Source organism: Alosa pseudoharengus, unplaced genomic scaffold, assembly GCF_046254945.1.
Source record: "Alosa pseudoharengus isolate Yale_2024_CS ecotype anadromous, Long Island Sound unplaced genomic scaffold, YU_APseudo_1.1 YU_APseudo_1.1_scf_12, whole genome shotgun sequence".
NCBI classification, from domain to species: Eukaryota; Metazoa; Chordata; class Actinopteri; order Clupeiformes; family Clupeidae; genus Alosa; species Alosa pseudoharengus.
In genome coordinates, this window is record NW_027468587.1 from 18541840 (window position 1) to 18569162 (window position 27323).

General features: G+C 38.5%; 2 protein-coding genes across 2 annotated transcripts in view; both read right to left on the reverse strand.

The window, feature by feature from the left end:
* The window catches only part of znf407 (zinc finger protein 407), a 138069-nt gene extending 136938 nt beyond the window's left edge, over positions 1 to 1131 (reverse strand). Inside the window, exon 1 of the mRNA XM_076280333.1 lies at positions 554 to 1131. The gene's annotated coding sequence lies outside the window, so the exon portion shown is untranslated. The remainder of the gene's footprint in view (positions 1 to 553) is intronic.
* A 3372-nt stretch (positions 1132 to 4503) lies between these two features.
* Positions 4504 to 27264, reverse strand: cndp1 (carnosine dipeptidase 1). The gene is made up of 13 exons (XM_076279450.1): positions 27165 to 27264; positions 13911 to 14063; positions 13697 to 13801; positions 8461 to 8604; positions 8030 to 8192; positions 7533 to 7621; positions 6806 to 7003; positions 6501 to 6585; positions 6153 to 6313; positions 5843 to 6007; positions 5599 to 5740; positions 4912 to 5059; positions 4504 to 4787 (listed from the first exon to the last, which is right to left on the reverse strand). The coding sequence occupies exons 2-13, from the start codon at positions 14001 to 14003 to the stop codon at positions 4721 to 4723; spliced, it is 1560 nt and encodes a 519-aa protein (XP_076135565.1). The 5' UTR covers positions 14004 to 14063; positions 27165 to 27264; the 3' UTR covers positions 4504 to 4720.
* Between the last annotated feature and the right edge of the window lie 59 nt (positions 27265 to 27323).

Here is a 27323-nt window from a genome sequence, read left to right on the forward strand (position 1 = left end):
GCTAGCTAAGTTAGCCGGCAGACCTCTGTGCCTAGTTCTACATGTACGAGTAGCATTACGTTAGATGGCTAGCGGCCACGAAACAAATCCGAAAATTGTTTTATATAATTTAATAAATACGTATTACAGCACATAATGATGTACGTCAATATTCTTACACCACAGCATGTTTATATTAACATGAATCATACAGCTGGTTACTGATTCATAGCCAACAGCAAGTTCGAGGCTAAGTTAGCTAATTCAGCGAGGCTGTTCTGGAGTCGACACTTCCCATAGTCTATTGCTTGAATGGCGTTTAAGATGTCCAATTAACTTGCACTGTTCATTCAACTATCCAATAAGAAGGCACCAGGGACGGGGCTTAGGTCCTCGAAGGCTCTGAAAACGACGGCAGCACAGAGGCCCAAAAAGCAATCCAAATGCGACCTCTAAACTATGTGTTTTCTTGGGCAATATAAAGATTGTAGCTCGAATCACATTCAACCCAGTGGATTTATACAACAATACGATCAAACAAATTCTACACACGATGGTTGTTTTCGTCTCTTACCTCCTAATCACCCTGTAATTCCACTGTCCGCGCTTTTTGCTCTTGCTCACAAGTGGCGTACCGTAGAGCGTGCGTTACGTCACTGTCACAGAAAGGCGGGCTTAACTGTATGCTGTGTAGGCTACACATTCTGCAGAAATCTACATTCAGTGGATTGACTTTCATTCCGTGGTAGAACTGTAGTAGCTTTTACCAGTGGTTAAATTGAATATTGCTTTCTATGCCTAACGTCTACCACTATGTTTTTCGTTAAAAGCTAAAACCGTCTATGCAGAGGTAACGTAAGTGGCAAATAAGTCACTGGCTAACGTTATGGTTTTTTTCAGCGGCGCCTGCTTTTGGTCCTGTGGCTAGTTTGGAATTGAGATGACCCACTTTCTGCCAGCTGAGGTCTGTGTCAGGAGACTTTCGAAATTTTCAAATGAAATTGTAGCCTCCTTGGAGTTGTTTGTGAATTAGTGTTAGTTTGGAATGTAAACGCAGACCATTGAGGTTAAAATGAGCTGAAACAAATGCGAAAGGCTTAATACATTTCTCTTTTCTATTTAGAGTATAGATTTACAACCCTAATATATATATATATATAGGCCTAATATAAGTATATTAAAATAAAATTGTAAACAAAAGTTGATTATGTGCTTTACTTTTTGTTTGTACCCCGGAGAGGATGTCAAATTCCATGTGTCACTGGTTGTGGATTTTAGTGGCCAAACCTCTCACTGTCACATGCAAATAGGGCCTACCCATAATGTAGGCCTCGTAATTACACATCATGTTGCACCAAAACCGCAGCATTAACAACAACAAAGACACAAATGGTAGTATAGGCCCACAACAGCTCCAGAAGGCCCAACCCAGAGGTGTCTGGCGTCCCAGACAAACACCTGTCCATGCCCTCTATGGGCTAGCCTGGGACACATGTCAGTAGTCCTACTTGACAGCATTGCACCTCAAATATTCCTGTGATAGCTCCCCACAACAACCACTCATAGACAGTGGCTTTCAAAAGTATGCAAGCCATAATCATTTTCACTGTTACAAAATTGTTTTCATTGTGGACACTTATGTTCTATATTTCCAAAGGCAGTAATATTACAATTTTAAATGCAGTTTTTGCACAAACCCCTGTGCTTTTGACTTCCAGATTAAGCCATGTGGTAACTTATGTAGATAATACAGAGGTGCCAGACATTACCAGGATACAATACAAGGAAGTTTATTGTCACATGCATATAGTTACTGGAAGTAGGAAATGCAGTGAAAGTATGTCTGGTGTCAGCCTACAGGCAGTGTGCAATATGTGTTTTGGAGAAGCTTCCTCATGAGACAATGTGCTGTGTATTTGCGGGGGGGGCAGTGTGCTGTAAGTATGTTGGGGATCTGTGTTGGAGAAGCTTCCTGATGAAATAATGTGCTGTGTATGTAGGTACAAGTACACTTGTACTGCAAGTGTGGTGAAGGGACTTACTATTGCAAGCAGAGTACTGTATGATGTATGTGAGTGATGACAGTGAAGATGTGTGTGTGGGCGGGAGGGGAGTGGAGCAGGGACTGTGTGTGTAGTGTGTGTGTGGGTAGGTGGGGGCAGTGTGCTGTAAGTATGTAGAGGATGTGTGTTGGAGAAGATCCTGAAGACAATGTGCTGTGTATGTAGGGAGGGGGGGGGGGGGGCAGTGTGCAGCAAGTATGTAGAGGAGGCTTACTGTAAGTGCAAGTAGTGTGCTGTATGTATGTGAGGTGATGACAGTGATGATGTAAGTGTGTGTGTTTTTTGTGTGTGTGTTGGGGGTGGGGGCAGAAAGGCTAGGCAATCAAGGACATGGGTAGATGGAGGAGAAATCAAAAATAATAAATAAAAAGTTCTATGGAGATGTGCAAAAGTTGGAGAAAGTCAGATATTTGACATTTGACCATAACAGATCAACATAATGTACCGTGTGTATTTAAGCCTGGCTATGTCTCAAAATACTCATGCAAATATAGACAATTATATATATTTAGACAACTAAATGTGTTGGGACCTTATTAATGTGTTAAAAGAGCCGTTAGCTGTATGTTATGATTACAGTATAACATGCAAACAGATCAGTGGTTAGACAGTTTTGTCTTGTCACTTTTTACCAGCTCAGTTGTCTACATGAAAAGACTAATCTCTCTGAATACAACAGGCTCTGTCAATTGAACAAGACCAATCAGAACAATAAGCTGCCTGTCAATCAGGTGTTGTTGTCCCCACTCCCACCCCCCTCCATGCAAACCCATTGACCTTCAAGGAGTAGTGCTCAATAACTGCATAATCCAATACATTTTTTGTCAAAATCACCAAATTGTTTCTCACATGCTCTAGCTGTCTGTTCTGTGTGTGTGTTTGAACACAATCATGGCACTGCAAGTAGTGAACAAAGCTCAGAATAAGGATGCAATTTTTCAGCAAATTTGTTTCAGGAACACTGAAGGGAGAAGTGGAATTTGATTGACTGCTACTTGAGTTCAAATATCACCAAAATCCTGGAATACTTTGATAAAAGGGAGTCCTATCTTATCTAGACCTATCTTATCTTCCACTGCAATGGTACTGTTACTATACTGCCCTACTAAACTGTTACAACTGAAGATACACTGCATATACCGGTATTTACATTATTTTTACTACTCTTATAATGTTACTGCTACTACACTGCATATGTACATGTTGTTCATATATTGTTCATACTACATATCCATATATATTCTGGTCTTACTGAATACTGCAAATACATTGCGCATATTTATAGTTAATTTATATTACTGTAAACCATTCCATCTTAACTGTATACTATTGTCTACACTGCACTATATATAGTATGTTTATGCACCACCTGTCTATACTGTGTGTATATCACATTGCTTTCTTTACACTTCTGGAAAGACGCAAACTTCATTTTGTTGTCTCTGTACTTGTACTCTGCACAATGTCAATAAAGTTGAATCTAATCTAATCTTTTCAAGTTTTAAAGGATCTAAATGCTGAATACATCTGCATTTCCCTCAAAGACTGTAAGCAGTGCTTCAGATACATTCTTTACCTACAGTATTACTTCCAGACATTGTGCCTTTTCACTGGTTCACCCAGTACACACTTAGGTATACCCCTTTCCTATAGGTTATAGTGCCCTCTGCAGATGAACATGCCAAACTGTGTCAGACCACTGCTGATGGATGGTAAGAGATTAATCACTTGCTTCCTGTGACGGCCCTGACCAGTTTGGCCCACTCAAAGACGCATTTCACAAGTGCATTTTAATTGACATCTGGACAGGTCTTTGGGGTGATAAATGGAACAAGGGTGTCGAGGACATTGTTTACCCTTCCCATAATTATGGTTAATTCATCTCAGTTAGAGGTATTTGACATAGATTGTAGCAATCCCCCTACCCGCTCATTTTTCATTAAGGTCATTAGTCATTTGTATGCAGATGTACTTGTTAAGGGAATTGAAGGTTGATGATATTTTTTTGTAAAAAGTTTCACAAGTTTTATAACATTTTACACAATACAACATATGTATTACAAATCTGTATACGTTGAAAGAAGGATTCATACTGACTCCTGCTTAAGACTAATTCATTATGCACAAATGACCTTATACTGTGAAGTTGCCCAGACATAATCTTTTTAAATGGTCATTTCAGGGCATGCTGTTGCACCTTTATTTGTCAGTGCACAGCACACAATCCGAAAAAAGCAAATTCCCTTAGAAGCATTTTGTAATGCTGGTGTAATATCAGACCAAGACATGGTGACAGTGTGTGGTGGGAACCACTTGTGTAATCATAAAGACTGATATGAACAACATCCATTAAACAACAGAAATAAAATATTTGCTATCACTGAGTAATGTGTTTACTAATGACCGATATCTGGGAAAGTAACCAGTCTTTCAGAACATCTTTATTTATGAGGCAGTTGTATCTATATACATTATCAACAGGAAAAAAAACATACATAGATAAATGCTGCTCCGTTGATCAGTTAGAGATACCTACTGACACAAATAATCCAGTAAAAATGATGCCTCTTAGTAAAAGCTGTTGACCATATCATGCTTATTAGTGCGAATAATGTTCGGCAGTATTTAAGAATATAAGACTTTGAGGGTGTTCATCATTCATTCAACACACAAGATGTTTATTTGATTTCAGCTACTTCATGAAGATAGGAGATGAACAGCTTTGTCCCTTCAATGTAGTTGTACCTGTAAAACATACATTTGCAATAATTGAGGGTACAACTGATGGTTACAAACATTTTACATGATGGCAAATGAAGATAAAGCCTAAATAGCAGTGACTGAAGTAAGTGACAAGATACTGAGTTACCTGCTCATTTTCTCATTCTGGGAATGAAGTCCGTCATCAAAGCCTCCAATGGGAAGCATAATGATGTTCTTCTTTGTCACATCTTGGAAGGTCCGAGCAATTGGAATTGTGCCTCCCTCACGAATCAGATCTGGCTCCACCTGAAAAACTGCAGTGCATGCACAAGTATTGTGCCATTACTCCTCTTGCAATAAAAATTCTAACCAAAGGTAAATAATGTTAAATGGATGCAAATTTATGATCTGAGACCTGCATGTACTGTAGATTGTAGTAGGCCTAGTTCTGATAAAATCCGGTCTAATGTGACAAAGTGTAACATGTTGATGAACTTTTACAATCCCATTTTTCTCCAACACATTGTGGATAGCAGAAACACTGCCAGATTACAGTATGATTAAGCAATAAGCCCCGAGAGGCCATATAGGTTCCACTGATTTTAGAACAGCTAGTGACAGCAGAGTGAAAAAAATAAGAATCCCTCTATCTGAATGGTTGCCAAGCAACGTGAAGACGCAGCTACAGTATTCTAACTTTTGTATTGAGTTGTGGTAGCGCAGTACTATACAACAAAATGCGGTCAAGGTTTATGTTTGTGTTGGATTTTACGACAGCATTGAACGCGATTCAGCCAATCATAATCAAGGACTGGAACTATCCATTTTAGAATAATGAATCAAATCTGGTTACCTCTCTTTACAGCAGCGATTCCTGCCTCATACAGAGGATGCTTGGTGTCTGCCAACCAGGGTTTGGCCCCAATGATCATTGTCACTGTTAACTTGTTGGGACTCTTCCGTTTGGTAAACACTGAGTGCAAGTAGTCTGTCACCTAAAACAGATAAGTGTGTCACATGGTTGTGACACACTAACCAGGACTTTTTGTTCTGGTTACATTTCAAAAAGCCACCGACAGTAGTGATATCATGTGTACCTGCTTTTTGACCATGGCGGGGTCCATATCAGGGACCTGTCGGATGGAGAATTTGCCAATGACCTTTGCAGGAATGACTGTCTTTGAGCCAGAAGCAGAGAAGGCACCCTCTATGCCGTGTATGGATACGGTGGGATGGCGCCATCGATGAGCCAGCAAGTCCACCTAAGAGGGTTATAAAATATAATGTATATTTACTACACAGACAACAGTGTTTCTACTTGTTCAGCCCAATGTCTAAAGTTGAGCTTTTTCCAAATAATCTTGCATGACGCTGTGGTTTACATAGCAGTCTTTAGTGATGTCTTACTTTGTTGTTGTACATAAGTTGATCGATCCCAATCTTAGACTTATAGGTATCCACGTCAAACTCAATGTCCTGATACATTTTCCATTCCTCATCGGAGAAGGGAGCCACAGCCTCTCTGATCCCAGGAACAAGGATCTTTCCACTGGGGCTGATTAAAGTGTCTGAGAGACAGAATATAATGCATGGTATGTTAGGCCTACCAGGAAAAATCTGTGTCTAAATATAAACTTACAAAAAAAAACATGTTGAGCCTGAACTCAAGTTAAATGGAAGAGGAAAATAACACCCAAGACAGCATTTTTTTCCATATAAAATAATTGTAAGTGTAAGTAAGTGAATAATACTCACCTAAGATGCCAATTAGGTCTGTCATGGGTTCGATCACAGTGCCCCCATAAACCCCAGAGTGTAAGTCCTGCTTAGGTCCTTCTACCTGTTGGGCCAGCAGGCACAGAGGTTAGAAACAAATCTATCAATCATTTTTACTCCTCTTAACCAACCACATACGGCAGTATATTTTACTGTAACATAAACATTTTATATTATGAGACAACACATTTATTGTCTAAGTGTCAGTCAAATACTTTGCTGCATTATAACTGCTGCACATTCAAATAGCCCAAGATTTAGTTCATAACATCAGTCATTCTTACCTCTGCAAAGAAGTAACAGTTTCCTCGGGTACCATAGGTAAGCGCAGGCCTCCGGCTCAGCCAACCACAGTCTGAAATGATGATGTAATCCACATCGGAGAAGAATGTGTCCCGCTTTGCCACTATCATTGAGTCCAGACCATTGGAGCCAGTCTCCTCCATCCCCTCAATGATGAACTTGACATTTACTGGCAGGTCCTAGTGTGGGTGTGAACACAGAGTGAGATCACATACCTCTCTCAAAGTTATTTTATGTAGAATGATCTGAATATTTGTCCATTAAGGTTCTTAGCAGTGTCTAAATACAGATTACCACAGGCCAGCAATGGAATTCTAAATGAAACCAACAAAACACCTGGATAACAACAAGAGCAGTCCCTCTCTAAAATTGACAGACAGACATCTGTGCCATAACAGATTTATAAATATGGTATAGTTTGGATGTTTGGATAATAACTTGTTGATAGTAGGCTATGTTTAGATAACAAGTGTTTCTAGTATTTTGTGTAAATGTCTGTTCAGTTAAATAGCTTAATCCACTGGATTGTGAGCCATTTGTACTGATTAAATTAATTTTTGGTTCTCATGAGGGATTTAACTTTCTCAATCTGTAATCCCAAATAACAAGTAAAATGGATCGCACTGGCTGAGAGCAACATCCTGGGAAAATGAACTTGTGATATTTGATAGTGCATAAAAAATGTTGTTTTATTTTCCTTTCACTCACCAAATTCAGAGCCTGGTAGGCCTCTACTGCGTGTATCCAAGCTAGGACTGGAGCCTTATTGTCAGATGCTCCTCTACCATAAAGGTTCCCTATAGGATGAACATACACAATGTTAGCAGTCACTAAACATTTTTTATTTTGTTTTGCACAATGTCAAATACTATCAGTGAATCAGCAACAAGCTTGGTTATCATATCTGCAACCTGATCTGCAAGTTTGTTAATGAGTAAGCCTAAATAATGTAGATCTGTTGTTCTTCCTCTATATTTTCCATATATTTTCTATATTTACAAATCCATCATATAATGGATAAAGATTAAAATCATTAAGACCACATGATGGCAGCAAAGGCTTTGGTTTAGGCGTGTGTCAAATATTAAAAGCAACCAGAATAAAACACATATTTGATAAGCCAAGGATTCTCAGATTGAAGGAATGAAACCTTTAATGGTAGTCACATTTTGTCCCAGTGACCCAAAGGGATAAAGGACACTTACCATCGATGTCAGTCAGGTTATAAGGATCAGTGGCCCACCCATCCTCCTTCTTAGCTGGTTGGACATCCACATGTCCATAAATGCACACTGTGTGTTTATTGGAATCGTTACCGATTTGGGCAGTGACCACTTTCGGGAGAGGGAGGGTTGTGCCATCAGGAAGCTGATGGCGACATGATAAAATGATTAGCATCATATGCTTATATATGTTTTCAATCTTGTGCAAATTTGTAATGATGGTTATTATTAGGATCAAATAAGATAAGGTTTTGATAGCCTACTGATTGTACAGTCTAAAGGCTATGGTATTGAGTCAAGTTTAGAGTATAAGAAGTCATACAGTCCAGTGATGTTGGCACTTATTAACCTCTCTCAAACTCAGTCACTGCAACAGAATGGTGTGGCGTGCAGCATTTATTTTATCATCTGACCTCTTGTGTTCCAATGTCCACCATTTCCACCTCCGCCCCCATGCCTTTTAACTTCTCTGCAGTCATGTCCATCATGCGGTGTAGGTCCGGCCTCTTGGTGACATCACTGGAGTCACTCTCCACCGCCACCCACTGCCTCAAAGCCTGTTGCAACAGAGAGCATATTGTTTTTGGAAGCATACCCTTTGTTATAAAGCTTCCATTCAAATAGCTTATAAATACAATGTTTATGCTTCTAAGCATTTTGCCCATAGTGACTTACAATGACATCAATAAACATAAATCACTCCACCAATGAGGAACCACAGAAGAAAAGAGTCTTAACTGTGACCTCCAGTGTTGATGGAAGGCCAACATAGCAGAGGACTGCAATTGGCAAGAGGGGACATAGAGCTGGATCATGGAATTAAGATAGCAAGGAGCAGATCCAGTAAGTGACCTATAGGAAAACTATTGCCATTCTATACAAGGCCGCACACTGCCTATTGCAGTGTTTCCCAAAGTGTGGGCCATCACAGTATTGATGGTGGGCCACGAGAGGTAGCCTAAATTAATATCATTATTATTATTTAATTATTATTATTATTATTATTATTATTATTATTATTTAAAATTCAAAAGTATCTAGAGATATTTCACTCAAATTAAATATCAAACGATTCTTGTATTGACGTTGATCTGGAACATATTTGATGGTCTCGTCATTGATGGATTATGATAACGCTAAAGTGTTATAATGGAATGGTGGTTGTGTAGCCTGACGAGCCAGACCCACATTAAAATGTAGGGTCTGGGCACTCACCGTTAGCAGTGCTCAGTCCGAGGGGCGGAATAATCGGTTGTCTTTCAAATTCCCTCTGCACGCAATAGGACAGCGCTATGAGTCCCATGCGTTTCCCACCAGCGGAGCTAGTTGGCTAGTTCAAACTTTTGCCAACTTAATAAAAGCTTAACTCGTGTCACACTGTTCGCCAACAGCAACATTATCTGATTTGTTTTCAAGTAGCAGGGAATTCAAGCCAAACCGTTGCAACTCTGCCATCAATCATTATGTTAAGCCCGCCTAACGACTCTATACACGATTTGATTGGCCTGATAAAAGTTTAATTTTTCGAGCTCACAAGCCAACAGAGAGTTGCTAGACTAGCCCTGGCAGGCAGCAAATGTAATTTGCGAGGGTGCGTCTAGATTTCTAGGCTAGTGGTTGTGAGGTGGAAAAAGTCAAACTGAATGAATCAGAAAAATCACAGTGAACCAGTGAATGTTTAATGTGTCAATTTAGGGTGCTAATATGTTGCACACTTCAAAAGGGCATTTAAGGACATCAGACAGTGCTATGATTTTTGCTATGTTTTGAGCTTGTGCTTAATGCCTTAAATGGTCAAATGGACTTATGAGTGCTAGTTTAAACACCTCCTAACCTAAACACCACCTGAACTTGTGTGAGAATGGTGTTTTGTAATGCCTCAAATGGAAATTCAATATCTCTTTTATATTGTGTTTTGAAACACCTTTTCTTACACATCACTGAGCCCATATTGATTGTAATAGGCTAGAGCATCACAGTCCCGCTCCTCCTCCAAGAGAGATTGGTTTCCAGAAGTAAATTTCCCATTCATTTCTTCCATTGACGTTTTGGAAAAATCCGTATCTAAAGAGTTTTAGAGCATGTCTTAGGCTAATCAGCTACGCCGTAACTCATAAGCATACAACATATCATTTCGAGTGAAAAAACGAAGAGAAAGTCCAAAAAAAGTCAAAGGTACAAGAATGTGTACATATTTTCAATTCCGAGCGAAGGAACTACTTATCCCATAAACCACCACGCCTCACTGAATAATATAGGCAAAACCAGAGCAATTTTGCCATTTGAACAACTTCCAACCGACGACAGCACACAAACCTTTTCCTCCAAACAGTGATTTTTATATAGTGAATGTGCAGTTAATAGCAGTTATTTCAGGAGTAATCGTGTAAATAATAGTGTTTTGGTACTGAATGTTATATTTACCATCGTGTATTTTATAGGGCAATTCCATGCAAAGGTCATCCTTACCATGGGAAAAAAAAGTTGTGCATACGCAAATAGAACTGTTGTTAAAATCTTCATTTAGGTCTATATTTTATTGTTTGTAACTGATCTGATTGAATTTGATGGAGAATGACACTCTTTTTACATCATAAATATTGTGTGCAACCATACAGAAACAACATGTTTCACATGGTAATATTATACATATTTAAAAAGTGGATAAATGGACCCAAGGTTCAAACAAATTGTGTAATTTGACAAATTCCAGATTGACAAGGGAATGGTAGAGCAATGTCTATGCTCAGCTTGCCTTTGTTTTTAAGTCAGCAAGTTCCATGGCCATGTCACATCCATAACGTTTTATAGGAAAAGTTTATGCTACACATACAGTGTTGATGCGACAATGTCCATAGTGTCTGTGCAAAGCTGATTTATATCAATGTAAAGTGTGATGACCAAATTGTGCCCCTTTCTTACTTTTAAAACCTTTAATGGTGCGTTATGGATGTGACGTTATGGATGTTACATAATGTGAATTTACAAGACTGGGGACTTTATTATACCTCAAAGCCGATAAAATGTCTGCTCTGGTGGCATGTCAGTTTCAACGCATTTCAACTTAGTGTTTACAATTGACATTTCAAAGATTATTAGGTTGATCAAAACCACAGGGAGGCCTTGCCTAACCATTAGCAAAACAAACATAATATTAAAATACCTCCAGTAATTAGCCTAGCCATAGCCTATTTTCAAGTGGCCTAATAACGAAAATCTGAGCGATTATCTTCCTGTAACTGTCATACTGTTGTTGTACAGTAACTGGATTATCGTGTTAGCTGGTGAAGATGGCTGACTTTGCAGCTGGAGTTAACATAGCAACCTCCTTCTGTTGCAGATCTGTTCAGCCTGCCGTTCACGTCTGCTTAACACAGTTTAATTTTAAATGTGACGTGATATGACAGCATTTGAAGTGTCAGGTCCTCTGTAGCTAATACCCACAGAGTAACATGAGTAAGGGCAGCAATAAACCGCCTCTCAGTCCTGCATATTCTCTTCGCAAAAATAAATCACGCTTGTCAATTTCTCTCCATCTCCTACTCCTGCAACTCATGTGCATGTAAATGAGTGTGTGCATATGTGAGTTTGCTTTTGTTTATAAGAGTGTGTGTGTGTGTGTCTGTGTGTGTGCATGTGCGTATGCGTGCCTGTGTTTGTGTGTTTATGTGTGTGTGTGTGTGTGTGCGTGTGTGTGTTTGCATGCGCACATGCGTATGCGTGGCATGCCTGTGTGTGTGTGTTTATGTGTCTGCATTCATGTGGGTGGGTGTTTGTGCATGTGTGTGTGTGTGCTTGCCTGTCTGTATGTGTTTATGTGTGTGTGTGCTTGCTCGTGTGTGTGTGTGCGTGTGTGTGTGTGTGTGTGCGTGTGTGTGCATGTGCGTGTGTGCACGTGCGCGTGCATGTACTTAATGTGTGCAAATCACAAATTAGTGGGTATGGGTTAGGTTGATGCGGGCTCTTGAGACTAACATACCATAAATATTTTGTCATCTTGGGTGCAACGGTTCAGGTAGGGCTAGTTATTTAGGGGAGTGGCCACCAAGTTTCATGTTCCCTGGTGTTTCAGTAACCCGGGAATCACTGACCAAAATTGATGACGGTAAAAGAAAAAAATCAATTTCTTTTTTATATTTTAAATGACTTGTTGTCCTGATTCCTCCTGTGGATCTTAGTGGGCACTGAGGAAGCAATAATTTCATCACTAGTTTTTCATGATTACTATTTCAATTGTTTCATATCAAAATTCACTACTTAATTATGTGTTTTATGTAGTTTGTCGAGGACTGGTTCAGACACGTCATATCCATAACGTGAAACCGTCACATCCATAACGCCAGTTTTTTCTACATAATGCAGTATGAAAATTACGCATAATTTCAAAAACACACTTTTTGTGGTCATTCAAGTCTCCTTCATGCTACATATATCATAGTTTCGGCAGTTTCCTTCAAAATTCACAGAGTTTGTAGAATACCTGTAACCTCTCACAAAAGTGTGTCCATTTCATGTCACATCCATAACGCTGATAAAATGCCTTGTATTCTTAGGATGAAATTGATTATATGAAATGTGAGGATTTCTCAGTATTCAGAGGACAGAGGTTACATTAAAAGTTATGCAAATTAATTCACTGATACTAATTTTGCCCCCACTCTAAGGCATTTTGTTTACCAATATGAGTCCAATTGTCACATCCATAACACTGGAACTGCCCTATATCGTTTGTGTGTGTGTGAAAGCGGTTAACGTTAGCAACATTGTGCAGTGCTTCGTATCTGACTGCCATCCTGATGCATGGACCGGTGCATGGTCTGCTCTTGGACCACCATATTCTGTTTATTAACTTGCTGTGAATTATTACATAAAATGTTCATTAAATGTACGAAGAAGTATTTCAGCGGCCTTAAGTTTTGGAACCTCTGGTCTATTGAGTGGATATGAATGATAGGAAAGTAAAGGTGTATTATAATAGATTAATTAATATTATTATTATGTAATTATTATAAAGGTATTAATTATGTATTTAATTATGTAATTAATTAGGTATTAATTATGTAATAGTATTATTATTATGTAATTATATAAAGGTGTATTATAATAGACTAATAGATTCAGCTATAAAGTTGTTGATATTTGAGCTTAACATCCAATCAAGTTTCACCCATCCCTTCAGTGCTCCCGAAGCAGTTTTGAAAGTCTGAAATATCGTATGGCTCAGTCTGAGACACTTTGATTGCTTTACTTTACAGGACTGTGCATATCAGTTGCATAGGACAAACAGCTCGCTTAATAGCCTACTATTGCTGAATAGTTAATTAAGCAAAGGTGTGATTATAATCAAGGACTAAACCTTGACTGAAGAACAAATAAATAAATTAAGCTATGCATTTCTGCTCACAACTTGTGTGTCAAAACAAGCCAAATGTAACGGGGAAGATACAATTTACCAATGCCTAAGGCATTTAAAAACATAACTGCAATATTACAGGGTAACCTCTGGAGCAAAAATGAAAAACACGTCTCTAAATTAGGCATTTGCAATAGGCTAGCCTGCTCATATTTCTGGTTGTGGATTCAAAATAAATAATAATGAACAATGAAGAGTTTACCATGATTGTCCCTTAGACCTGGGCAAAAACTTACCTCTACATAATCCTCCACATGATCATCCACATATTGGTGTAGTTCATCAAATGGATGAGCGTTTATTATCGCAGGTATTACCGCGAGTAAAGTAACGACAAACATCTGTTGGAAAAAACAGAGTGATAAAGATGACTATACATATACGATATGATTACTCTTAATACACTTGCAATAATACAGGCGTTTAGTAATGGCTAGCAAGCGGTCTGACCTTGTTTGGGGAAAGTTGATGGTCGAGCTGTCTCACGGTCGCGCGTGTTTTATACTTTTGTTTGTGGACCCAGAAGACCTCCTGGAGGGTCATCACCACTTAATGAAAGTTTCTTGGAAATCAGCCAACTAAGCTGCCACACTCAATTTTCTCCTGGATAGAAACAACAGTGCAAGCGAACAATAAACACACGCTGAGTTTCGACATGGTCAAACATGCCACACGCCAAGTTTCTGCTGTGGAAGCAGATCGTTAGTTTTTGCATAAATTAAAGATAGGCCTATGGCGTGCTTATATGACATGCGCAATCGACTGCTTGTTTTACTGTGGATAGGCTATATTGCCAAACTCCATTTGATTAGCCTATGGGCCTGTTTTTTTTTTTATTATTATTTTTTTTACAATTTTCTGCTCTGGCACAGGTAGCCTAGGTATAACTATAAATATATATTCAGGTCTGGTGGTGACGTCAACAGGCAATGGCCTTTTTGACTGCTGCTATGGTGATTGTGATATGACAGAGTGATTGTTTTATGAGGGCTTTAGTTTCGCTCACCTTGTTGAACAACACGGAGAGCAATGCGTGTAAGAAAGTATGAAAACAGCCTCGTTAATACCATTAGTCTGACGGGGTTGTTCAACCATTATGTGTCTTTTTAAACGAGCAAAAATACTTCCTGTTCTTTAGAGTCCCCTCTGTCTCTCAGTTGGACGTTTGAAACCCCACATGCTTCAATGTAATCAACTTGGCCTTTGTTTGACAGTAGCCTAAGCCATTGTGAAACTGTCAGTGCAGTGAAAGCACCATGGTCTACTCTGTACTGAAGGTAACAATGTTCTTTCTGCCTTGGAGGCAAGTAATTCAAAGAGGACTGGGAATTTTTCCATTGAGGACAATTTCCATCAGGGTATGGAGGGGAGGGTGAAGTGTAGGATTAATTACCAGGCATTAAAGAATCCTCTTAAACACAGCACAGAGTCTTTAAAAACAGCGTTTAACACTTCACCGCAACTTTCTCCACAGGTCATGAAAAATGCAATTTACAACTTTTTTTATGTCCAATAGACAAAGTGCAGAGAGTTGCCAACCTTATGCATAGAGTTCAAACATGAGGCATGATTTTTGAATAACTGATTCTTCTCTATTGTGTAACATGTTCTTGATAATGACTGACTCTTCTCTATTATTGTGTTATGCTTCAAATGTAAAGCACTTTGAGCTGCATTCTGTGTATGAAAGGTGCTATACAAATAAAGCTTATTATTATTATTATTAAATAATATTATTATTATTATTATTATTATTATGTAGGCTACAGCCAATGCATTACATTTCCCATGCAGGTTTCTCAAACATTCTTATTACTTCTCAATAGGACTTACTGTATAACAAAAAAAAAAAAAACTAAATGCAGGTCATTCCCAGGTTAATGCTGAAGCACAGCCAACAGTGAATTCATGGCATTTGGACGCTTACCAGTATCTCATGGACACAAAAGGCACTCAGTGCAATCAATTACAATCAAACCTCCAGGAGAATCTGCAGTAAGTCATGTGGACAACAATGATAGTGTTTGTTTGATACCTTGCCAAATGCCTTCTCCTGGCTTAGCCAAAAACTATACTGAATAAGCAGAAGTGGGTCAGTTTGGTGGTTACTAATTAACAACACAAGATGTTTTATCAGCAGCAGTCAGCAGCCCAATAAAGTTATCTATAGTTTAAGTGATCATATTACTGTAAAAGAGCCTAGTGAGAATGCCTGATCAGTGGGTTTCTTGTGGTCTATGCTATACGTGCATCTAGACTAGCCTGTGTATTTCAGGAACTTTGCACATATATATGTTTATGTTTTATAATTAGTTGTATATGTCAACTTGTTAGATACAGATAATTACTTTTATAGACGAAAGAAAAGAGGTAATGCCCTCTTTTTTCTACCATTCTGCTGAATTCTTTGTCACCACAGGATGGAGCTGTGTACCACTCCACAAATGATCAGCTTTTGCAGCCTATATATATTACATTTTTTTCTGAATGCTTACTGTAAGCAAGGTGTGTTAGCTTTTGCAAGAGAACTACAATGTTTTGCTGATTTGATGAAAGGTTTTCCTATTTGTGTGTAGAGTTTTGCAAAAATAGCCATAGTTACAAAAAATGTGCTTAAGCAATCAGAAAAAACTGTAAAAATATTCAGTTAGATCTGTTAGATGTTAGATCTGTCCTTTTAAGTGTCACTGACCTAATCTGTGAACGCTAGAAATATTAATGTTTTGTTATAAAACTCAAATCAGGTGCTCTCAGTGAAACTGTAAATAAAAAAAATACTGATAAACAGATTTAAGGCATTTAGTCTCAGTACCTGCACTTTCCAACATATGCTATTATATCTTCTAGCAGTTCCTTTGTAGTGTCCCTTTAAATCTTTTGGCAACTGCACCATTGACTCAGCAGCTAATCCCTTCTTTTTTGCAAGCACAAGTTGGACTTTAAACAGATAAACTTAATTTTAGCACCCTACAATGCTAAATGCACCACAGTTACTGAAATTTGCACAACAGAAGTCTATGGTGTAATGGTGTAAACCAGCTTTGCCATTGTTTTTGAGGATGAATGACAGTGTTGTAAACAACTATATCAACTCTGTCTGTCAGTCAGAAACGTTCAGATTGTTTTGTTTCAGTTTGCTACTTCTAATAATTGTAGGCCTTATAACCTCAGTAAGGGCCCTACATACCAACCAAGAATATCCTAGCCACAGCCTCATTTTCAATGGCAATTTTTTTCAAGCTTAGTGCTTCCCATTTTGAGGAATTTCATATTAGGCCTACTCACTGTATATCAGCATGTCCAAACTTATTCAACATGCAAATGCTGTGAAATCCTGAAATTATTCAAATATTTCACCCAGACTCCCTGACTTGCCACACCAAGACCTTCTCACTTAACATTGCAGGGGTTTCATGTGCGCACATTTACATATTAGTGGGATCAGTGTTTTTTGTCTTGTTTATTGTTTTCTGTATTGTCTGACACGTAAACCTGCCGGTAGCTTAAAAGTAAAAAAAACTAGATGTACCGCAGAGCGGTACAAAATATGACCGCCGCCCAGTCCAGCACATTTTTTCCACAAAAATAAATCACGCTGAAAGGCATATATGATTCTTACTGTCTCACTAAATTGCATTATGCACACTCAATTCTCACTGGTATCTGCTAGACAACAAGTACCAAAACATGATTAGTTCATAGATTTCACATGTAAAATTGATTGATCGATTGATTGAAAATCTTTATTGACATGATGTTTTTTGTACAAAGGATGATTCTTATATGAATAAATAAATAAATAAAATGACTTTGTACAATTATCAGTCAAAAGGATAAACACAATAAAGCCACAGGGCTTATTTCCATTGTGGTCCTTAAGATGTGTGCATTTGGTGGTGTGTGTCAGTGTTTGCAGGTGTAGGCATGTGGTGAAGGCATATGTCTTAAAGTGAATGTAATTATGTTGGTGGTATGTGGAGGAATAAAACAAAAATAAAACAAGGTAACATAGAGAGGACCAGGCATCCCCAACATAAAACAGAGAAGGAAGTACAGTACATACAGTGCATGTAACTCTAATAACCATACTACTGTCTACTGCTCAGTACATACAGTGCATGTAACTCTAATAACCATACTACTGCCTACTGCTCAGTATATACAGTGCATGTAACTCTAATAACCATACTACTGTCTAGTGCTCAGTACATACAGTGCATGTAACTCTAATAACCATACTACTGTCTATTGCTCAGCCAGCTCTTTAGGGATGATTTAAATAATCAGTATTATCTGTTGACTTTAATGCTGCTGGTAACCCATTCCATATGATGGCTGCTGAATACAGAAAAGAGCCCTTGCCCATGCAACTTTTAAATCTACATAGAACAAAGTCAGTGGTACTACCCCTCGTTGAGTAACTGTGAACAGCATTTACCCGAAAAAAATAATTACAAAGATATGTTGGTACTTTATTTTTAATTATTCTATGTACCATACACATTTTTATATATGTTACTCTATCCTCTACTTTGAGCCACTTAAGGTTACTAAAATGAGCCGGGTTGAAGTGTGTGTATGGGTGTAGTTTAAAAATAAGTCTCACTAATTTGTTTTGTGATGTCTGCAGCTTCTGTTTGAAAATCTTAGGAATGGTTGTGTACCATGAAGTGCAGGCATAATCAAAGTGCCATTGTATTAGGGCCCCAGCAAGAATCTCGAGAGCTTGTCTATCTATTAATGTGGATACTCTAGCTAGAAATTTTATTTTCTGATTTACTTTAGACAGAACTTTTAGAGCCATGCACTCCCCAGATAATTTATTATCAAGTATGCAGCCTAAGTAAGTTACTGATTCCTTAGTTATTATTTCAGAATCACCAACTACCACACTGAATCCAGGTGACTTCCTTAGCTTATCATTTGATCCAAATAGTATTGATTCTGTTTTACCAAGATGGAGAGACAGTTTGTTTTCAGATAACCAAATGCTGACTTTCTGAAGTTCTGAACTAAGTAATTTCTCTACCTCTGCTTTATCGCGATGAGACACTAAAAGAGCTGAATCATCCGCGTAAAGATACAGATTGCAATCACATGCTGACTTCATGTCGTTTATGTACAGCAGAAAAAATAACGGACCTAGGATGCTTCCCTGGGGGACCCCACATGTAAGTGGAAGAGGAGTTGATATAGTACCACTCACATCTACCACTTGTTCCCTATCCCCCAAATAAGATTGGATCCAACGTAGAGATACAGAATTAAAACCCAAGGCTCTAAGTTTGACTAAAAGAATACAGTGGTTCACAGTGTCAAACGCTTTTTGGAGGTCCAACATAACCATGCCACAGTATTTCCCTTCATCCACTTGTTTTTTAATGTAATCTGTTAAGTAAAGTAAGCAAGTGTCTGTAGAATGAGATTTTCTAAATCCTGACTGGAATTCGTACAAAAGATTGTGTTATGATAAGTAGTTATCTATTTGCTCATGAACAACCCTTTCAGTTCAATTCATTTTATACAACCCAACCCCCATCTTGCCTGTTCATAATTCTGAGAAATTCTTGAATTGTGTGCATGTCTGCGTGTACATGTTTATGTTTATGTGTGTGGGTGTGTGTGTGTGTGTGTGTGCCTGTGTATGTGCATGTGCATGTGCATGCATGCGTACATATGTCTACTGTGTGAGTATGTGTCATACATATGATTACTGTGAATGTATGTGTGTGCGTGTGTATCTGTTTATGCACATGTGTGCATATGGAATGGGTTAACATGACCCCTGGAGGCAAACATACGAAAAAATTGGTCATCCTAGGCCCTACGGTTTTCAAGATATTCACAGAAAACTCTGTTGGTGTACGGTCACTAAATGTACACATAAATTATTTTATTGTAAGGCCCCCCAGGAACGAAAGTTCGGAGGGTGTCATAATGATCCTACATTCAATTTCGTGCAGTTTTGACCATGTCAGCCAGAGATATTGTGATGAAAACACCTAATTTTTTGCTTTTTAATTTTTAACTAGGTGGCGCTATACATGAAAAAAGTGGTAATTGGATGGGTTGACATGGCCCCTTACAGTTTTTTACAATTGTTTACACACGTTTTCAAAACTCCGTGTTTTTCAAAACTCCGTGTTTTTCAAAACTCCACACACAAAACCCACAACTGCTCACACAAAATGCAAAATGCCCCAAATCTCCAGCAAAATGACACACAACATTCAAAATGTCAAAAACACATGTTTACTGTAAAGCAAACATTCGCCTCACATTACAAACACTTTTGTCATAATATGACATTTTGGATACATCACACTGTTGCTCAAAACCAAAAATGCAAGCAATATTGAAACCAAAAATTGATTTTTTTTTCCCCAAATAATTTGCTGTTGTGAATACAGTATTTTACAGCAAACAAGAAAAAAAGCAAAGAAGAATACAGTGACCACCAGATGTACATGGAGTTTTGAAAACACTGATTTTGTTTTTTTCTAAAGACAAGTGTGTGTGTGTGTGTGTGGGGGGGGGGTCGTGTACAGTATGTATTCATAGGCCTATAGACCCTTTCAACTGCAGAAACAAACAATTCTACAGTAAGCGTTCCTAAGGCATTTCTGGAGGCACAGAAAAATTTATTGAGCTAATGGTATACTGTAACATGGGGACAAACTAAAATAGAGTAAAAAGACAAATTTTACACAAAGTTAACTTTTTGTAGAACATTACTGTAAGCTAAAGTCCGATTACTGTAATTTTCAAAGTATCTGCATTGGTTCTGAATATTTCAACCGGAAATTCATAGACCTATACTAAGGCAATGATTGGATGGTGTTCAGTAAAGTAAAGAGTGTTTGCACATGTGAAGAGAAAGAGTGAAGCACTGGTGATTTAGTGTGGAATTTTGATGGGTTGTGTTTGAAGAACGAAATCTAGTTACTTCCTGTTAGATTTTTGTGTGTTAGGTAGAAAATTGTTTTTGGTGTTTTGCAAAATGTGTTTTAGTCAATTGAAAACTGAGTCAAACACTGAAAATTAGTGTATGGTTTTGCAGATTTGGTGTCGGGTTATGATGTTTGGAGGACATGTTTAGAAAATTGTGTGACAAGCAAAGATTTAGTGTGTAAGCAGTTGAAAAAAACTGTAAGACCAACATCCAAAAAAAAGGTGGTCCTCCTAGGCCCTACGGTTCTCGAAATATTCACAGAAAACTGTCTCCGTCCACCTACAGGCCAGTTGGTATATAGTTTTATATACTCTTTTGATCCCGTGAGGGAAATTAACATAAATTAATTTATTGTGTGGCCCCCCATGAACGGAATTCCACAAAACTTGGCGTGCATTCAGAGGGTGTCATAATGATCCTACACTTCCAATTTCGTGCAGTTTTGACTTTGTTAGGTCACAGATACCTGCGATTACAACACCTCATTTTTACTTTTTTGTGTTTAACTAGGTGGCTCTATACATTAAATGAGTGGTTATAGAATGGGTTGACATGGCCCTTTGAGATCAACATACAAAAAAAAGGTGGTCCTTCTAAACCCTACAGTTCCCGAGATATTCACAGAAAACTGTGTCTGCCCTACCCTCCTTTCGGGGGATCCAGTCCAGCGGGGGGGCTACAGATCAAAACGAAAAACGATGGTTCAATGCTATCCATGTGGGGTTACATGCCCACCAAGTTTCGTGTACCCCGGTCTTTCAGTGTCCCGGGAATCCTTGACGGAAGTTTCGTTGCCTGAGTCTCCATCCGCTCGGACACTCACATTAATACAATAACCTTGTCCCTCCATACCTCTCCGACATCCTCATCCACCACACTCCCACCCACTGCCTCAAGTCCGTTAATTCAATCACGCTCCAGACCATCAGGACCAAGCTCCGGACCTGAGGCGACGAGGCCTTCTCAGCTGCTGCACCCTCCCTCTGGAATGCGACCCCAACCGCATCAAACAGTCAAACACCCTACCATCCTTCAAACAGGCCCTGAAAACTCACCTCTTCAAACCTGCCTTTTCCTGTTAATTGACTTTCCCAGCTTGTCTCTTTCCATTGCCCATTTCGCTAGTGTTTGTCTTCTGCTTTGTCCATGTATCTATGTTTTTTCTCTGTTTATATAACCTTGTCCATTTACCGTGTTTGCTTGTCATGTACCTATGTGAAAACTGTAAAGCATCTTTGAGTGTCTTGAAAAGCGCTATAAAAATTACATTTACAGTTTTTTTCAACTGCTTACACACAAAATCTTTGCTTGTCACACAATTTTCTAAACATGTCCTCCAAACATCATAACCCGACACCAAATCTGCAAAACCATATACTAATTCTCAGTGTTTGACTCAGTTTTCAATTGACTAAAACACATTTTGCAAAACACCACACACAATTTTCTACCTAACACACAAAAATCTAACAGGAAGTAACTTGATTTCGTTCTTCAAACACAACCCATCAAAATGCCACACTAAATCACCAGTGCTTCACTCTTTCTCTTCACATGTGCAAACACTCTTTACTTTACTGAACACCATCCAATCATTGCCTTAGTACTGTATTAGGTCTATGAATAGATATACTCTCTATATAGGTATAGACCCTTTCAATCTGCTCCTAGAGGATTTCCGGTTGAAATATTCAGAACCAATGCAGATACTTTGAAAATTACAGTAATCGGACTTTAGCTTACAGTAATGTTCTACAAAAAGTTGACTTTATGTAAAATTTGTCTTTTTACTCTATTTTTGTTTGTCCCCATGTTACAGTACCATTAGCTCAATACATTTTTCTGTGCCTCCAGAAATCCCTTAGGAACGCTTACTGTAGGATTGTTTGTTTCTGCAGTTGAAAGTGTCTATAGGCCTATGAATACATACTGTACATGACCCCCCCCCCCCCCCCCTCCCACACACACACACACTTGTCTTTAGAAAAAAACTAAATCAGTGTTTTCAAAACTCCATGTACATCTGGTGGTCACTGTATTCTTCTTTGCTTTTTTTCTTGTTTGCTGTAAAATACTGTATTCACAACAGCAAATTATTTGGGAAAAATCACTATTTTTGGTTTCAATATTGCTTGCATTTTTACTGTGTATTTCAACTTCTCTTTGTTGATACCGTAACTTTCACTCTTGTATGGAAATACATATAGAAAGCATAAGACAGAAGAGCTTTCGGTTTTGAGCAACAGTGTGTACATGATGTATCCAAAATGTCATATTATGACAAAAGTGTTTGTAATGTGAGGCGAATGTTTGCTTTAAACATGTGTTTTTGACATTTTGAATGTTGTGTGTCATTTTGCTGGAGATTTTGGGCATTTTGCATTTTGTGTGAGCAGTTGTGGGTTTTGTGTGTGGAGTTTTGAAAAATAGACACAGAGTTTTGAAAACGTGTGTAACCAATTGTAAAAAACTGTATTATTATTATTATTATTATTATTATTAATAAATATCCCGTTTTACTGATTGTATCAACAACCCATAGCAGCAGAGTCTTTTGAAGGTGAAAATGTTTATCCTCAAAACCATGAAATCGCTGCAGTAGAATCCAAAACAAATATTGCCTATGACACACCATATAAGAACTTGTTTTGAATCACAAACCATTGAGTTTAGGCCGAGAAAAACTCAAACCTGTAAATGTGAGGGCATTCAACCCTATAAATAATATTGCATGCTGAAGAGCTGCAGGCAAGTACTGTACATACTGTAGACCAGTTCAGAGTTCCTTTCAGAGAAAAAAAAATCCTGTGGGTTGTTGTTGACATGTACATTGGTATAGAGGGAGTTTTACAGCTTGGTACTGAATTCATAGGAACTCCCTATGTAAAAAACCTCAGACGTTATTGTTTTTTCAACATCAGCCATGACATCTGAGCCCATCACGTAGGACACGCTACCACACAGTGTGAGCTCCTGCACAAAGCTTTTTGCTGCGGTGCAGGATGGCATGGTCAAAGTCAGCGAACTTCATTTGGATCCACATGCTGGTTGAGAGCCAGGTTTTCAGCCAACGTGCTGAGCAACACAAATCTCAAACTGGCCTGCATACCTTTGCCCTTATCCTGCAGACATGTTGCCTGTATCTCTCTTGCTCTCTCTCTTGCTCTCTCTCTCTCTCTCTCTCTCTCTCTCTTACTCCCTGCCCATGTCAGTCTCATTGTCTTTGTCTTCCTGTCCTTTGCAGATGTGCTGTATCAGTTTTTATAGCTCAAAATCAAGAATGGTCTGGTCTTAACACTGAAATGTAGCTGAGTGAAGTATTTTTGTCTTTGAAAAAGTTACAAGACCACCTCAAGCCACGTTCCCACAAAATTATATCCCATCAGCACAGTAATAGAGGCTAAGATAATCATTCTAAACACGATGGGGTAAAAAAGCACAAAGCTAAAAGATGTGGAAAGGTAAAGATGTTATTTCCACAATGCCTATATGAATGACCTTTTCAGTTGACCTTTCAGAAACCCTCAAGGTGGTTTGTGTTGGTGTCATTTCACTTTTCCAACTTCCAAGTATTGGATGTTATGAAATTTGTCATTTAGTTTTGGGGATTTAGTTAGATTTAGGTTTAATCAGCAACAAAAATCATAAACCTCAGGACATAGTAAGAGAACTTAGACATCACAAATACATCACAAAACCGCAGAAGACCGCAGAAGACGGAAGCCCAATGAAAGAACAGGGTTGAGACTGACCCCAAAAAAGAGACAGTGATGCTCATACTGGAAAGGAAAATGAACCACCGTGGGTGATGAGCATCAACTGTCACTTTTGTACGCTGTGTACAATGCAAAACTAGGTCAGGAGGAACAACAGCACCACAGATGTTTCACTCAACAGCTACAGTATGTCAGCTCAGTTCAGCCAGGTCAAAGCAGTTACACTTCAGCTGAGCATAAAGGACCTGTTTTATTCCAGTCATTTCACCACACTTCAATGGGGGTGTAAAAGAGACCAGCTGATCATGCCACACAGTAGTAGGCCTTACTCTTAAGGCCAGTTCCCACTGGCAGAGTCTGATGTGCATCGAGTAACGCCACAGTTTAGTAACATTACTTTTAACAGAGCAAAGGCCACTGGCGGCATCTGACGTGCGTCAACGCCAACATTTAGAAAATTGTTATATTTCTTGACAGCAAATTTATAGATGTGAATGTCGTCGCCAGTGGCCATTGACCTGGATTTACTGTAACTTTTTTGTTAGCATGATGGCCAATGCCTGGGTCACTGTTAGGTCCCAGTGCAGGACTGCTTTATTAAAAGCCCCGAGAGGCCGTTCTATATTGTGAATATAGCACAAATTCTATGGCCCCAAACATTGTGCTTTCCATTTGTTTACAGTAGCCTACTGACTGCTCAATAGATTTTGACTGGTTGCAGGTTCATATCAAAGAACAAGAATTAAAGTATCACAGAGACAAAAGACAAGTTTGTCAGATGGAGAGTACAGTACTGTATAAAAATAGAGGCGAAAGTTTGATTTTGAGCACAGGTAAAACTGTTTTGAGGCGAAAGTTTGATTTTGCAAGAGGAATCAGAGGTTTTGTAAATAGTGCTTGAAGATGAGGTTTTGTGTAATGTTTTACAGTTTTTTCTGAATGCTTAAACACTAACCGTGATTCTTATAGCACAATTTCTAAAACTATTACAGTTTTTTCTGAATGCTTAAACGCTAACCATGATTATAGCACAATTTATAAAACTATTAATTTGTACAGCAAAACCACTCACTGAGTTTGCAAAACTAAAAACACAAACACTGCTTTGCACTCTGTTTGCAATTTTACAGTAACTGGGGTAACTGGGGAGAAACAAAAAATAGAGTAAAAAATACAAGTTTTACATAAAGTCGACTTTTTGTAGAACATTACTGTAAGCTAAAGTCAGATTACTGATTTTCCTTTCAAAGTATCTGCGTTGGTTCTGAACATTTCAACCGCAAATCCTCTAGGAGCAGATTGAAAGGGTCCATACCTACATATAGAGTATATCTATTCATACTGTAGGCCTATACTAAGGCAATGATTGGATGGTGTTCAGTAAAGTAATGAGTGTTTACACATGTGAAAAGAGAGAGTGAAGCACTGGTGATTTAGTGTGGCATTTTGATGGGTTGTGTTTGAAGAACGAAATCAAATTACTTCCTGTTAGATTTTTGTGTGTTAGGTAGAAAATTGTGTGTGGTGTTTTGCAAAATGTGTTTTAGTCAATTGAAAACTGAGTCAAACACTGAGAATTAGTGTATGGTTTTGCAGATTTGGTGTCGGGTTATGATGTTTGGAGGACATGTTTAGAAAATTGTGTGACAAGCAAAGATTTAGTGTGTAAGCAGTTGAAAAAAACTGTAGTTCACTTTGTAATCAGCCTAAGCAGTGTAAATAAGCCACAGGTAAGCTGTCCGTGTGGAGTACAATGGAGGGAGCAGGAAGAGTAAGAAGAGTGAGAATTAGAGGAGGCCTAGGAAGAGGACGTGGAGGTGAAGAAGTAGGAGGAGGAGGAAGAGGACGCAGAAGTGAAAAAGCGAGAGGGAGAGGACGAGGAGGTGAAGTTAGAGGAAGAGGACAAGGAGGAGCAAGAGGAGGATGAGGAGGGGGAAGAGGAAGGGTAAGAAAAGTAAGAAATAGCCCTTTTACAGGCCAAAAAAAATCAATCTATACATGTGGGGATATTGACCTGGATACGGCATTCCCGAATATATTATTTTCCCCGGTGCCTTGGACTAGAGGACATTGCATGTGATGTAGACGAAACTTGTGTTTGTTTTGATGTGTGTAAATAAACACCAATACTTAAAGTTTGGATATGTTTACAGAACTATGTCAAAAGTATGACCTCAAACTGACATAGCCTGTGCACAGAGAAAGCAAAAGCCAGATATGTTTTTTTATTCATACCATCAGTGTGTAGTTGGCACATTGTGTGCTTATTATTGTGTTGGCTTGCGTTTACTGTTTGATACGAAAAACCATTTTTACGAAGGTGTGAAGAGTTAAGCAAGGTGTATTAGCTTTTGTAAGAGAACTACAATGTTTTGCTGATTTGGTGAATGGTTTTCCTATTTGTGTGTAGAGTTTGGCAAGAATAGTCAATAGTTACAAAAAATGTGCTTAACCAATCAGAAAAAACTGTAAGAGAATGGAGCAAGGTTTCAGAAATTGTGTTAGCAATTGAGAAAAACTGATGTCACATTTATATAATTTGGTCTCTGGGGAAAAGTAGAGAAAGGTCTTGCAACTGATCTTTCTGCCACAGTGAAATGTGCCTGCCAATCCCTGGTTCAGAAAACAAGTTCATCCGGATTGAACCAGAAAATCTTTCTGTAACAATATCTGGCTCAGAAAGAACAAGTGACTTACACCATGGTTCCGTACAGTCTCTTTTCTGTTATATGGAATACATTATGGCACTTTTGACTGGATCCTGGTTGATGCTATCAGCCTTTTAGCTTTAATAATCTTTATTCATATACTCTGTCTATAAATTGTGTTGATTTCATTGTCTTTCATGCACGTTTATTATCAATTACTACTGTCCAATGGATGGGGAATATGATTCATACTTTGCACCTTAGTATTCACGATATGGTTGTATTTAAATATCTTTGAAATCCTGCGTCAGATCAATTGATGTAACTTACATGATCTGTCTTGTTCATTTAAGAATGTTAGAGAGCTCAAAACATACTGTAGGCCTACCTGAATCGGTCTATCACTTTTGCTGACTCCATATCTTCAGCCAGTATCATTTGACCACAAAATGTCCAGACAGTGCTAGTTTTCTGTGAAAAGACAAGCTTCGATACATTCCTCTCCTAAAAGACACACTTAGTGGTGATGAAACACGTGTGTGCATAC